The sequence below is a fragment of the Sphaerodactylus townsendi genome, linkage group LG11 (genome assembly GCF_021028975.2).
Source record: "Sphaerodactylus townsendi isolate TG3544 linkage group LG11, MPM_Stown_v2.3, whole genome shotgun sequence".
In the NCBI taxonomy this organism is placed as follows: Eukaryota; Metazoa; Chordata; class Lepidosauria; order Squamata; family Sphaerodactylidae; genus Sphaerodactylus; species Sphaerodactylus townsendi.
In genome coordinates this window covers 20358785-20374148 of record NC_059435.1, presented here as the reverse complement: position 1 = coordinate 20374148, position 15364 = coordinate 20358785, and the positions used below count along the sequence as shown (strand labels likewise).

Below are 15364 nucleotides of genomic sequence, written 5' to 3'. Positions count from 1 at the left end.
TTGTCAGAACCAACTAATTCAGCCATTTAGCTCTCTAAACTTTCACCACATCAGGATTTATCCAAAGTGTAAGGTTCAGCTGGTTAAATTATATTTCTCTCACAGCAAAAATTCTAACAGACAAAAAAAAAAGTGTCAAAAAACAACAACACTTGAAAGTCATCATACCTCTGAATCAAACTCCATTAGCAGAACAATTTTGTCCCTGATGGAGCTGAAAAGATTGTGTTTGTGGATCAGCTGGAAAACATCTTTATGTCTCAGTGTGAGGTAAATTTCAAGGGCCGTTCCATAGCGTTGGTCATAGGTGTACCTGATAAGGAGGATCATATGTTACAAAAGGAAACCCTTGTAGGCCTTTTGAGAAACCAATCTGCCAACAGAGGGGGGGAAACTGCTTTGCTAGAAGATTGACACAAATAGCTATGCATTCCCACCATCATTTAGAATAATGGGAAATGTTTTTGGGTCTCCATCTATATGTATTAGAAAGATAATTGGGTACCATTCTTTTTCCAGTATTCTGCCATTCAGGCCACCAACGCTCCATAAACCCGTGCCCCAACCTCTGGTTAAGCAAGAATGCATCAAGGCTATTCTAAACCTAAATAATGAACATTTGCAGGGATTTGCAGGGATGGTTCCCTAACTTCAGAGACAGATTATTCATTTCTGCAGTACTTGTGGAATGCATTCAACTACAAATAAATTATGACTAAACCACAAGCTACAGACTTGTGCTTTGAATCAAGATTACGATGCAGGCTCTTAAGATTAGACAACTGCTCTCGAAAAGGTTTTCTACTCAGTAGTCCGAGACTCATGCTCTGAATATCTCTTCCTCCTTCCCACTCTAGATCTTCAGTTCCACCATAATTTGGGGTGTTCTGGGGGCCTCCTCCCCACTTCTGTTTGGGCTATGCACACATAGGGCCCTCTGCATCAAAACAATATTGCAGATATCTTGTGACTACATAGCAAAGCCTACAATACTGGGGAGATTTTGGTAAGAACAGAATAGAGCAGCTGGATTAGGCCAATAGCCCATCTAGTCCAGAATCCTGTTTCACACAGCATCCGTCCAGTATACCCTGGAGGGTCAATAGACAAGATATAGAGGCCAAGTCCTTCCCCGCATACTGCCTCAAAGGTTTCAAAGGTCTATTGTCTCAGAATATGGAAGTTCCCTTTAGTAGCCACTAATGGACGTATCCTCCATGAATCTGCCCTTTTAAAACATTCTCAACATGAAGAAGAATTCTACTAAATTGGATCTATACTTCCATTCTAGTTATGAATATGGAATGACAAATTAAAGCCTCCATTCTAAATTGAGTGAAATTCTGGGACACCTCTGCCCAAGGTTTGGGCTATGGCTATTCTACATAACTGGCTTAACTGTGATATCCCTTTCTGTCAGAAACTGGGGGAAACTGTAGCTCCTGGACATGACTTCTTAACAGAGAATTTCCAAAACCCAAACAAAAAGGCAATTCGGACACGGAGATTTCTTAAAACCTAGAATAGTATGGTAGCACAAACACGCTACATCAAGGACGGCACTGTCAAGAATGGGGCAAAGACTAACATTTCTGGGGAATTAACTACACATTAGAGAAGACTGCATGGGATTGATAGTCCTGTCTCATCTGATCTTGGAAGCCAAGGTTCACAATTGGTTGAGAGACCACAAAAGAAGACTCTGCAGAAAAAGGCAATGATAAAACCGCAACTTTCTGGGTTACCATAAGTTGGTGAGGATACATACGTAAGTACGTTCCATGCACAATGTAACAGAGGGATTCTCAAAATATGTCAGAGAGCCTGTCGAAACCAAGAAAAAGAATGTTCTAGCTCTCGAAACCCTGTCTCATGTTAAGCTCTTCCTAACCTCAATATAGGGAATGGGGACATGAAAACACTGCCAGTGGTGACAAGCACGTCCCTGAACCTGATAATTCTTGTGAGAGTTTTTAGGAGGAGACATGGCATGAGAAACAAAATTGAGACATGGGCAGTCCATATGACAGTGGTGGCGAACCTTTGGCACTCCAGATGTTATGGACTACAATTCCCATCAGCCCCTGCCAGTATAGCCAATTGGCCATGATGGCAGGGGCTGATGGGAATTGTAGTCCATAACATCTGGAGTGCCAAAGGTTCGCCACCACAGCCACATGACAATGACCACACTTGGTGGCCTGATGGTAGGTAGAGGAACTGACTCTAGATTTCCTTGGTGGTCCCCATTCAAATACTGACCAGGGGTGGTCCTGCTCAGCTTCCAAGATCTGATACGATCGGGCTAGCCTGAGCTATCCAGATCAGGGCAGATGAACAATGAGGAGCAGAATTATTGTGTGAGCATCCCAGTGTAGGACTATAAGGAAGAGAATCACCTGAAGAAGGTCCCCAGGACTATGACAACTGACAAGCTCCTGCAGAAAGAGTACAGAGGCTAAGGATACAAACGTGTAGCTTTGTTTAATGGATTTTTGATCAGGCCATCCCTAACATCTTGCTTCATGTGAGAAATAAGCACTTGCATTCAGAAGTAGCTTGTCTCAAGCTGGGGGCGAAACCTTGAATTCCCAACACAGTGAGATGTCTCTGTTGCTGCCCAGATATCTTGGCTTCCCTTGCATGTGCTGCAATTACTGCATTAAAGGTAAAGTTTCCCCTTCAGTCGTGTCCGACCCTGGGGTACCACTGCGGGCAGCGATTTCATAGGCAAGCCATTTTTGTGGGGTAGTTTGCCATTGCTTTCCCCGGCTATTCTTTACCCCCTAGCTGTGTGCTAGGTACTCATTTACCAACCAAGGAATGGATGGATGGCTGAGTTGACCATGAGCCAGCTGCCAAGATATCTGACGCACAGGGGGATCGAACTCCTGACCGTGTGAGTGGCAGTGCAAGCACTTAACCACTATGCCATGTGGCTCCTACAATTACTGCGTTACCTTCTTAAAAAACTTCTCAACAACCAATTGCCCACCTTTCCCAGAATAACTGGTTCTTTGCTGCCATTAAAATGTATCAACAAGAACCAAAACCCGGCAAAACTGTGCCAAGGCTTCATCTAAATGTATTCGTTCATTTTATTCAAATCCTACCTACATGATCTGGACAGTCCAGGCTAGCCCAATGTTTCACTTCTCGAAGCTAAGCAGGCTCAGCCCTGGTCAGTGTTTGGAGGAGAGCCCACCAAGGAATACCAGGGTCACCACTAAGAGGTGGGCACTGGCAAATCACCTGGGCATGTCTCTTTCCTTGGAAACCTTCAGGGAGTCTCCATAAATTGGCTGTGACTTGATAGCGAAGAAGAAGAAGAAGAAGAAGAAGAAGAAGAAGAAGCAGCAGCAGCAGCAGCAGCAGCAGCTGCATCATAAGGGGATATTTTGAAAAAGTGTAAGCATGTATAGCTGCAGCGGCATTAAGCTGTGTTTTGTGGAACGCTATAAAGAAACACTGATCCTGCCGTCCGAGGGGCTGTTAGCCCAATAGCTTTTTTCTCTCTCAGCCTTACAGGGACAATGCGTAAGAGCCTTCAGGATGGGATTCTAAAAATATCTGCTGAGTCACTCATCCCACAGCTAATTTTAAAACCGGACCATTGCCTCTGAAACCAATGCTCTGTTTTACTGCACCGTTTTGAGAAACTCGTTGAAAGCTCATTGTTGAAATGCAGAGAACTGTTTTAAAAACCCTGATGGATTGAGTAGGATGAATCTGTTTGGCTTGTTGGGGTGCTGCCCTAAGGCGGAAGGAATGCCCCTTTGGTGCAGGAAAGGAACTGGAATTTTAAAAAGCATGGCTGTTCAGAGAAGGAGAGCCATGAAAAAATCCTCCCTGTAAGGTAGACATTCACATGCAGACTGCTACAGACTTACAACTCGGCAAGTGTCTTCAGCAGAGTGGTGTTCTGGGGATCTTTCTTCAAGCGATCGACTACTGCTTGCACAATTATTGTGTTGTTATAGAGGTTTCCAGGCCATTCTTGTATTAGTGTTGCAAAACCCTTAAAAGGAAAGAGAGTTTATCAGCTGGTGTAATCAAACTCCCCCTATCTCCAAGCCCTGCCCTTATGTAAAAAAGTTTGAGTCTGGTCAGTATTCTTGCCGCTCTCAGCTTCTGGCCCATTTTAAGATATTTCCAGTGCAAACCAAAGCAGAGTTATACCCTTCTATGCTCACTGACTTCAACAGACTTACCTGGGAGTAACCTTGAGTACACTGCTCCCCTTCAGTTACTATCAAAGATTACCCTCCCTTCCCCCCCACACACTATAACCTCATGTTCCTGTTGCCAGTGAAATGTCCACAGATCATTTTGTGTCCATGCCTAAGAAAGCTGCTAAGATAGAGTCCACTACGAACCATGTTATTGAATATTAAAGGACCAGCACTCTTATTGGATTTTGGCCATGTATCCAGTTTAACATCTAATTCAATTTTTGCAGAGAGGGATGGATGGTTTTTTTGCCATTGAATTAATATCTTCTGCAGACTTAACATCCGCTGCCTGTGTGTACACAGATGGCCGTTCACCAAGTGATACAGGTAATCACTTGATAAACTGATTGTCCAATGATTTGCCATGTGAGAATGATCAATCCAATCACAGCCCACTTCTCCAGATCTCTCACCGGGTCTCTCCGATCTCTTCTCCAGATCTCTCACCTCATGGTGCCACCATTTCACAAAAGGCGCAAAACAGAATTGGCCAGAAGGATGTTCTTGTACAGGAGTAGAGCTGTGATATAACCTGTCAGCACAGGAGGTGACACTTTTAGGGATCCTGTACTTTTCACTCCCAGTTCCGCTGCTTCCACTGTATCTGGAGGACTGCCTCTCCAAATAGACCCCAGGAGAGCACTTTGCTCCATCAAGAACAACTTGTTGCTTATCCCTGGACCGAAAGGTATCTGGCTGTCTTTGACCAGAGACAGAGCATTTTCAGCTCTGGACCCAGCCTGGTAGAACGCTTTGACAAATGACATCCGAGCCCTGTGGGACTTCTCAATTCTGCAAAACGCAGAGGCAGAGCTACCAGGGGACCGGGGTGCGCGCATTGCACCGGGTGTGCACCTGGGGGGGGGAGCAGAAAATCCCCCTGCGGCGCCCCCTCCACCCCCCCCCATTTATCTTCATGACACAGTGCAGGCTGGAGAAGCGGCCTGTTCCCGTCAGGCTGAAAACAGCCTGGTGGGAACTACACTTCCCAGGAGACCTGGCGAGCCCCAGAGTCTCATGGGAAGTGTAGTTCCCATCAGGCCGTTTTCAGCCTGACGGGAACAGGCCGCTTCTCCAGCCCACGCTAAGGTAAAGGGGAGGGCAGGGGGGAGGACGCTGTGGAGGGGGGGAGGTGGAAAATACAGAGTGTGCACCGGGTGCACTCTGGCCCAGCTATGCCTCTGGCAGAACCTGTAAGATGGAATTATTGTGCTAGACCAGGGGTCTGCAACCCACGGCTCTCCAGATGTTCATGGACTACAAATACCATCAGCCCCTGCCAGCATGGGATTTGTAGTCCATGAACATCTGGAGAGCCGCAGGTTGCAGACCCCTGTGCTAGACCAATGGTTTGAGACAACAGCAGCATTTTCCATCACATCTGGCCTCCCGGTCCCTATCACTCTTCGCTTCCTTTTCTCTTTCCCATTCCCATGCTATTTGACTTCATTCCCCTTAGTCAGAACTGTCTTATGGGGCCATTTGAGAAGTGGAATTGGGTCTTTAATTGCTTTTTTCCCCTGTAAGCCACCCTAAGTCCACCATGGGGGAGGACAGCATATCCAACTAACAATATATCAAATAAACAAGCGAATGTTTCTTTAGGAACCTTTGGTGTTATTTTCAAATTCTGCTATCATCCAAATGTTATATTTTGTAATCAGCTGACTGAAGAGTCCTGTCGCACTTGTAATCTGCACTGAGCCCCGATGAGAAAGGCAGATTATAAATCAAAAGTAATAAACACAATAATTAAATGGGGAAAATGGGGACTGGCCAGGAGAGACAACAGAAATCACCACTTTCTTTTCACAAATGGAAATGTCATTCTATTGGAGAAATAGCATGGTTGGGTATACCTCATTGTGACTGATAACTCCTTGGGAAAACAGTGACTTTGTAAATCCCAATGGGATTTAATGGGATTTACAAAGCAGGATTGACTTCTCTTTATGCATTCAGAGGAACTTAAGATACATTTTACTCCTCTTGAGCATAGAGTCCAACATGCAAGAAGGAGAGAATGGAGATAAGTTGCTGCTGCTATTATAGATGGGGAACTGGAACTAAATCACCACTTTTTATAACTGAAAAGAAGAAGGAAGTAACATTCTTCTTATTACAATTATCTGATGACAGACACAAGATACTATAAAACTACTGAAGAGCAGGCTGTTGATTATTCACGCCTTGGTTTGCTCATTCCGCATCCCCTTTTGGTTTCCCCCCCATCATGAATGAAATCAACTTATACAAAACTTAGAGGGCTGCCGTGCTGTTGCACATGCTACACATTTATGTGTCGATGAGCAGAACGGGTACATTGTAAAAAAAATGATCATTTGTCATTCAGACCTACAGCTGCAAAGCTTGCTAAAATCTATTTATCTACTTCAATTTGAAATTGACTGTTGCACAAAGGCTAAGCATGAATTATATATGCACCATGAATGTTTCAGTCCATCAGCAAGGAGACCTAATTAAAATATTCGGGTTTAGACATGGTGTGTCCCTTAATGCCAGATGTAGGAACAAGGGACTTAAAATCACAGAATCATATGATTGGAAGAGACCCCAAGGGCCATCAAGTCCAACCCCCTGCCATGCAGGAACACACAATCAAAGCACTCCCATAAAATCATAGAGTTGGAAGAATTCTATGATTCTATGGAGACGTTCTCAAAATCTGTTTGGAAATTTCAGCTGGATTACTGTCAGATTTACAGAAGTAGAATCATATAACACCAGTGCTTCAACAGCTTCAGGGGTTACCTGTTGTTTCCAGGCACAATGCAAGGTGCTAATTGCTACCTTTAAGTCCCTTGTGGTCTGGGGGCCCACATATCTAGGGAACTGTTTTTCCCCCCATACAAGTCCATGCACCTAGGTCATCAAGTTCAGTTCATCTCCAGGAGTGATGTGAAAGACCTCTGCTTGAGACTCTGGGAAGCAGATGCCATTCTGAGTAGACAAGACTCATCTTGATGGACCGATAGTCTGATTCATGTACAGCTCAAAATTAAAGCAAGAAAACCCACCAAGCCTGGCTGGGATCCCACTGCACACGCCAGCTCTCAAGTCAACTGCCATCTGACAGAAAACGGTACCTCATAGTCGCTCTCCAGGAATTCATGTAGGACCATTTCATAAATGAAAGGCTTCAAGATGGAATCGTGTCTTGGCAGGTAGCGGCTAATTGCCTAAAGGAGGAAGAAAAACAAGATTCCATTTCAGAAGGGGTATCTTTCGGAAATGCCGGAGCTACTATGGAAAACAGTAAATCAGAAAATTACTGTTCCAACCATTCTCTCAACCAATGCAACAGAAAACATTAGTGGGGGCAAGTCTGAAACAGTGTATTATTGATCCAGATCATCTGAGGAACAGACAAAACTTTCCTAGATAGGCACTTTGTTTTACAAGAGAACGAGGTGATAATAGGGGAGCACAGCAGGAATTCAAAGAAATGAAGATAATGAAGTAACTGAGCTTCAGATAACAGGATCTTAACCTCTGCAAAACCAATATACCGGAACTGTACATCTTGCATTCCATCAAGCGAAAAAGTGCCCAAGCCCCATCAGAAATCTGAGGGGGTCACCACTGGTCCAAAACTGGAGGATTTGTCAAGTGCATAGAAGCTCACAACAACTTACTAGTTCACTTTAGCCGAAGTTACAATGAATTTATCTATGTTCTGTGTACAATGTACACTTTGTTTTTCTTTAGACACCGGTTGAATGACTCTCCAGTTGCATTCCAAATCATGTATAACTGAACGGGTGACATAAAGCCCACATTAATCCAAGATCTGGTCAGTTTCATTTATAAAGTGAACATATGCTGGTTCTTCCTTACAAACAGGTATACATGCAAGATATGCAGGAGGTACACAGGTTTTCTTTTCACATCAGCATTTGTGTCTTTTTTAGTGGGTCACAAGGTATGCAGTACATCTACCTGGAAAAATCCCAGATTCCTGGTTGTCATGAAGAACATACAAGGACGCCCATTTTCTCTTTCCTTCTCATCTTCTCCACTTGATGAAATCAACTCTATTCCATGAATGCTTATACTGGAAGATATTCTTGTTTGTTTTTAAAACTCCTGCTTTATTTTGCTGCTACAGACTAACACAGCAGCCTGTGTGGAATGAATCTTTCTAATCCAAGTACCGCATTATATGCAAAGTCTGTTGCTTTGTTTTTAAAAAAGCCACTATCAGAAGGGGAATGTTGCACAGCCTAAGCAAAATGTCTTAACAGGACGTTTGGGAGGTCATTAATTCATGCGGTCCCCATAAGTTTGAAGTACTTGATGGCACTTAACACACACACAGTGCAGCTTGTTGGCCACTGGGAGGGGAGGTCTTTATCTCAGGTACTACTGGCTGCTGGGCATATGGGATGAGTCTGGCTCAAATTCTGAGGAGTTTAATGGTTCCTCCTTTTGGGAACAGATTAGACCTGGGAACAGAACAGTGGGGGAAAGCCCGAGCAACGAGCTCTGTACCTTGGCACGTTCATTTGCATGCACAGGTTTTGCCTAAAATTAAAAAGGGGGCCTAGAAATGAAACCTCATTTGCCACTGTCCATGATTGAGTCAACTACATTCCAACAAAGAATGTATTCCCAAAACAGCATGGAAAGTGCCAGCAACTACATGCAACTCTATTCCAAGCCTATTGTAAGTGATGCAAGTAATAAAAGAAACTGGTAGCCCAAAAGAGAAAATTAGGCTGCCCAATAATTCCCACACTGGCACAAACGCACAAAGGACAAAATCGAGGTTGTTTTCACATCAGGATACTTGATGCATATTAAGAAAACTAATTTTTCCCAGTTACGTTGACTATTTCTAATTAAAAGCAGAATCGCAGTAGCCCAAGACAGGTTTGGAAAGAGGACGCAAGGAATGAGAAAGCCAACGTTAGCCTCGCAGCAGACGCAAGTAAAACATCTCAGAAAGCACCTTTTGTTTCCCAGTGACGGGCTTTCAAAAAGGTGAAAACAACCAACAGTTAGAAAGGCAGTAATTTAAACAGAAAAGGGTTGGGGGGGTGGGAAGGGAAAAAAACCTCTGCAAATATTTTTTTGAAATTTTACAGTCTGCTGGATGGCATAAGTGGAGACATCTTCTCGAGACATTCGCCTCTAAAGTGGAAATAAATCCAGAAGGGAGTGGCGCGGGTGAAAATAGCACATCACAATTTTTACCTACACACATTTCAAGGGCTCTTTATTGGAGTGAAATGGAGGCTGACAAGCCGGAGGGGTTATCTTCCAATCTGGCAGAGTGCACGCCAAACCGCTAACCGCTCCCCCTTCATAAATATTGTTGTTCTCTCTGCCTCTGTCTTTAATTCCATAAGAAGGCCGAAATTACAAGAAAAAAACTGTAATGTTGCAGCTCTCTTCTCACTCCAGAACAGAGGCAGAGGACCACCCGCTGAGACAACTTAATAATATGTCCTTTTTGGCTCATTGGGTTTGAATAGGAAGACATAAAAACTTGGAGAGAAATTGTGTATATGTTAGCAAAGGGCAGGTGCTTCAAAGTTTCCTCCTGCTCGGGGAAGTGACGGTGTTTTTTAGCTGTATGTCACGGGCAATTTATTAACTTAAAAGCTTGCTAACAACAGGGCCCTGTCAGGGTCCTCAGTTTGTGGTGCCAGTGGGAACACAGAACAAGGCTGGATTCTTTCCTTTCTCCCTGGTCTTTGGCAGTCTGCAAGGGGGAGATACACTGGGATTTAATCACTTCTTGGGACTCTTGCTAAAGAGCCGAAGAAGGGGCTGTAAGTGGCAAGTCACAAAGAGATCCCCATGCTCAGTTGTTTCAAGCCAAGGAGGCACGACAACTTCAAACAAATGGGTGTTGCGCGTAATACGCACAAAGTTATCTGAGACACACAACAGTGGTTTGTGCTAAATTTTAGTAAATTGGGCTGTAGAAAGCCACCACCTCTTAGTTGGGAAATTCCTGATGAGGTGGGGGAGAAACACGGGGAGGGCAGGGTTGGGTGAGGGGAGGGACCTCAGCATGTTATAATGCCACATAGTCCACCTGCCAGAGCAGCCATTTTCTCCAGGGGAACAGATCTTTGATTCCAGATTCCAGATCTCCAGCCCCACCCGGAGGTTCACCACAGTCAAAGGGGTGTGTGTGTGTGTGTGCCTTCTTGAAATCAATGAAGTTAATAGACAGTGGTTGTTGAAATTCAAGGCTCTGTTTAATTATGTTGCGCAGGGTGAAGTATGAATAATCCTTTACATAGGGCAGGACTGTATGTGCATGTTGCCCACGTCATGCACAGTCTTATGTGCCAGGTGAGGTGCAACATGCAAATCTCCCCCAGCAAGGAGACTGTGTTAATAAGCCTCATCCAACAGACTATCTAGGCAGTTATACTGAAACATATGAAGAAGCATACCTTAAGTTGTCCAATTTCTTTAAATCTATGCACTTCAAATTCCCAGAGATCTGTGTTTTTTCCAAGTATTTTCTGGCATTTTCTAAGTTCAAAAAACATACAGAAAGACAAAATGAGCACAAATTCCTGCTCATAGGGTATTCTCCCAGAAGCAATTTCCTTCAATATCATCTACTTATTTTGACGGAGGACACTGTTCAAAGACATAAGGTTGGATCCAGACTAAATTATCTAGTCACAGAGGGTGCTTTCTTTGGTGAAACGGAACTCTTCTGCCACAGCAGTTCATAGATCTCCCCAAAGTGTGGGATAGGGCATCATTTCAAAGAGCTCAGCGTGCTGCAGTGCACATATGTGGGAGATTGTTATATTCAGCCCAATTCTGTGACCTTAATCCTGTGACCAATCTGTCTGTGGGCTTTCTTGGCTGGCCTTAACAGGAAGACCTGTATAAACTCATAGGGTATTCTCCCAGATGATAAGTCTGCCATGAAAACAGCTGTTAACAGGGAAAAGAAAAAATCCGCCTTCAAAAGCAGGGTGATTATGACCCTGAATCTCTGCCAACTATGACAGCAGCATACTAATAACATTTGTTTGTAAGATCAGTACAAGTTCTGTGTGACCACCATAAGAATATAAGAGGAGGTCTACTGGATCAGACCAGTGGTCCATCTAGCCCAGCATCCTATCTCACACAATGGGCCACCCTTCCCTTTCCCTTCTATCTTTTTCCTACCAATGGTTACAAATTATTATTGTTTATTATTATTATTTATTCGATTTGATAAACCGCCCTACTCCCGAAGGGCTCAGCTCAAATGCTGAGCTGTAGGGATTCCAGTTAAATCTTTAATGGTGTTTATACCCCTTGATTGGTACCTACTGGCACTGAAATATGAATGTGATTATTTTTGATTTATTTATTGGTTGTGGTGGGTTTTCCGGGCTGTGTGGCCATGGTCTGGTAGATCTTCACCTGTAACTGTGGCTGGCATAACAAGCTCCCCCCAAACACTTACTGATTGGTTCCCCCCACCCCACCCCCACCCCCGGGACATGGACAATATATACCCCACCAAACATTCCCTTCTCACTAGACACAGTGTGAAACAGATTTCTCTCTGTGATACCCTCTGAAGATGCTGGCCACAGTTGCAGACGAAACATTAGGAACAAGATCTACCAGACGATGGCCACGCAGCCCGGAAAACCCATCAGAACCAGTTGAATCCGGCTGTGAAAGCCTTCGATTTACTTATTGTTTATTGGACTGTTTTATGCTTTTATCAAATGGAATGTTGTAAGCCACCCTGAGCCCATATGCCGAAGGGGGGCTACAAGTTAAACGAATAAATAAATCAGTTCCTCTGCAGGCCCAGCAACAGGGCGCAGAGGCTGAGGCATTCTCCCGATGTTGCCTCTTCCACACAAAATCACCAGACACACCAATGCGCACACTAACAAGATGAAAAATGTTACCGTGCTGCCAGATCAAATTCTCCAATTTTCAGCAGATGCTCTATGTAGGCCAAGCCTATGTCCTGGAATGAAAACAAAAAACAAAAAACGCCAACAGAAATAAGTCAGTCTACTATTTAAAAACCTCCTACAGCTGTCAAGGGTCTGGCTGCTATCGCTGCTTCACCAGTAGCGTTTGTACTCAGCTGACTGGCTAGGTTGAACCCCAACACTTACCAGAGCATCCCAAGTTTCTCATTCCTCTTTAGAAGCATGGGATGGTGGGCGTCTTACCCAAAAGGGCACTGAAAAATTATTTTAAAATTTCTCAGTCTCAGCATTGGTGGAAAACAAATCCTCTACTTTCCAAGATAATACAATCTATCAAGACACATACTAAAGGTTTTGAGTTATTATTATTATAGAATTATTGTCCTGAAAATGTCACCACTGTTGGCTGCCCAAACACTGACTGCTTCCACAACTTTGTCCCCTCTTCTCTGATTGTACCTCTTCCAGTTCCTTCAGAAAAGTGGTTTGGGTGGAGGAGGACAGATTTGCAGATGGACAGGGAATCATTAGTCGGGATTAGTCCACCCAGTGAACACTTGTTACATCAAATTCCAGTAATTCTTCTACCTCCTCTTTGAAACCCCCACATTTCAAACTTCAATCACAGTCCACTACATTGAACTAAATGCCACCATTCTTTGTGTGTGTGTGTGAAATTTACTGCTGTTTTTTTTCCAATTGGCAACCTTTTAACATGCTTTGAAAAAAAAAAACCGCACAGGTTGGCTTTGATCAAAAACGCCTCACCTTTTTTGTAGTGACATACATGACCGCCATAAAATTCAGAGTATTTGAGGAAAGAACCCCTTCCCCTAGTAAACATTTTTATTTTAAAATGTCATTTGAAACGTTATTCAATTGTTTGTAAAAGCAAAGCGAGGCCAGGACTTGCTTGGATAAAACTATCTGGAGCCTTCAGTTGTACAAAGAGAAGCCAGCAAAAAGAGATGTGCAGACTCAAGCCCCTTCCGCACATGCAGAATAATGCACTTTCAATCCACTTTCACAACTGTTTGCAAGTGGATTTTGCTATTCCACACAGTAAAATCCAGCTGCAAAGTGCATTGAAAGTGGATTGAAAGTGCATTATTCTGCATGTGTGGAACAGGCCTTAGATTCACATTATTTCTGTAGCAGCGTTGAGAAAGAAGAATGCATGGGACTAAAGAAGTGGGTTGCTTGTTAACCTCTGAAATTGGAAATGTGGAAAAGAGACTTATGAGTAGGGCCTCTTTCCCACAGAAAGAAGAACAGAGCAACAGTAACATAGATTCTTTCTCTACTCTGCTGGATCCAGCCAAGCAAAAGAGCCCTACATACCCATCTGGGAAGAGAAATGAGCTGGCACACATTGCTGCTGGCAGAGTTGCCCTTGGGAGAGCTGCTGCTTGCCCCCAGGTGCACAGAAAATGGCTCTTCTGAGGATTTATATTCACCTCTCTGGGAACCAGGTAGGATAACCATAGGCCCGGCCTAATTTTTTAAGGTGGATTATCATTCAAATATGCCAATCATGAACTGAGGTACAATCCGATTTGTACCCAAGAGCATCTAGGAAAGCTACAGCTAAGCAGGTGAAGACCCAAGACTCGGCACACTGGACTACATTGGCCATCCAGCAGGACACTACATGTGTAGGTGTGTCCCTTTTTCCATGCTATCATATGCAAAGAATGAAAAATAGAGGTTTGCAAGTGGGGAATTAGAGAAGGAAAGAGTGTTGACACACAGGGGGACGCCGAGACACCAGGATGAGAATGAGTTGCTAACAGATCTTACAGATGGAGCGTGGGGACTCGTATGGCAGCCATATTCTTATCCTAACATCTAATCTGGTCCATACATGCCATTCTAACACTATTTCTCTCAGAATGACAGGGAGCCAGTTCAGAAATAACGGGCCGATGTGGCTCATTTTAACTTTGGTTAGTTTGTGAAACTAGGTGCTGGCTTGAAAATGATAATTCAAATCCTGGTCAGTCTTGATGAAATATTAGTTTCACCACCTTTGATCTGTCAGCTGGGGAGGGCAGCGGCATGGGAAGAGTCAGGATCAAGCCAGGCTGTCCAGCTTCATACACCAGTTTTGTTAAGACTAACTATGGTTACAAACCAACTTCACACCATGATTTCCGGCTCTGTTTAGACCAACCTTAAGCAAAGAAAAGAAGAAGAAGAAGAAGAAGAAGAAGAAGGAGAAGGAGAAGAAGAAGAAGAAGAAGAAGGAGAAGAAGAAGGAGAAGAAGAAGAAGAAGAAGAAGAAGAAGAAGAAGAAGAAGAAGAAGAAGAAGAAGAAGGGGAAGAAGAGTAGTAGTAGTAGTAGTTTGGATTTATACCCTGCTTTTCTCAACTGTGAGGAGCTTCAAAACAGTTTACAAACTCCTTTCTTTCTCCACTACAGGCACCTAGTGAGAAAGGTGAGGCTGAGAGAGGTCTGAGAGAGCTGTGATTAGGACACGCAGCAGTGAAGGAGCAGGAGTGGGGAAACAAACCTGGTTCATCAGATTAGAGTTCATCGCTCATATGGAGATGGGGGGGTGGGGAATGAAACCTGGTTTTGCAGATTAGAGTCCACTGCTCTTAAGCACTACACCACACTGGTTCTCATACAGACAACCATGTTAATGATAGTTGTGTGTGTGCACTGTCAAGCTATACTGACTTATGTTGACCCCTATGTTTTTCAAGGCAAAAAATGTTCAAAGATGTTTTGCCACTGCCTGCCTCTGAGCTGACAAGAGTTCTGAGAGAATTGTGATGGCCCCAAGGTCATCCAGCAGGCGTCATGTGGAGGAGAGGGGAACTGAATACAGTTCTCCAGAGTACAGTCTGCCACTCTAAACCACTACACCATACCGGTTCTTAACAATAGTTAACTTAATTAAACTACAGCTCTCCCCCATACTGAGAACTGCACCTTATCATAAGATAAGGCCAAGATTTTCCACCTGCTCTGTGACCGATGTCCACAGAGATCCTTGGACGTAGCAAAATTTCTGGCGCAGGCTCAGCAGATACGATTTAGACTATATCCAACTATTTTAACTGTGAGCAGCAGTGGCGTAGTGGTTAAGAGCAGGTGCATTCTAATCTGGAGGAACCGGGTTTGATTCCCTGCTCTGCCACCTGAGCTGTGGAGGCTTATCTGGGGAATTCAGATTAGCC

The 15364-nt window shown here is 43.9% G+C and overlaps 1 protein-coding gene across 1 annotated transcript in view; it reads right to left on the bottom strand.

Moving 5' to 3' along the window:
- VPS41 (VPS41 subunit of HOPS complex) overlaps positions 1-15364 on the bottom strand; it is a 150733-nt gene that overhangs the window by 23750 nt on the left and 111619 nt on the right. The window contains exons 15-19 of the mRNA XM_048511443.1: positions 12149-12210; positions 10667-10748; positions 7340-7432; positions 3891-4018; positions 169-313 (exon numbers count right to left, since the gene is read on the bottom strand). Coding sequence (XP_048367400.1) covers positions 169-313; positions 3891-4018; positions 7340-7432; positions 10667-10748; positions 12149-12210 — 510 coding nt within the window. The remainder of the gene's footprint in view (positions 1-168; positions 314-3890; positions 4019-7339; positions 7433-10666; positions 10749-12148; positions 12211-15364) is intronic.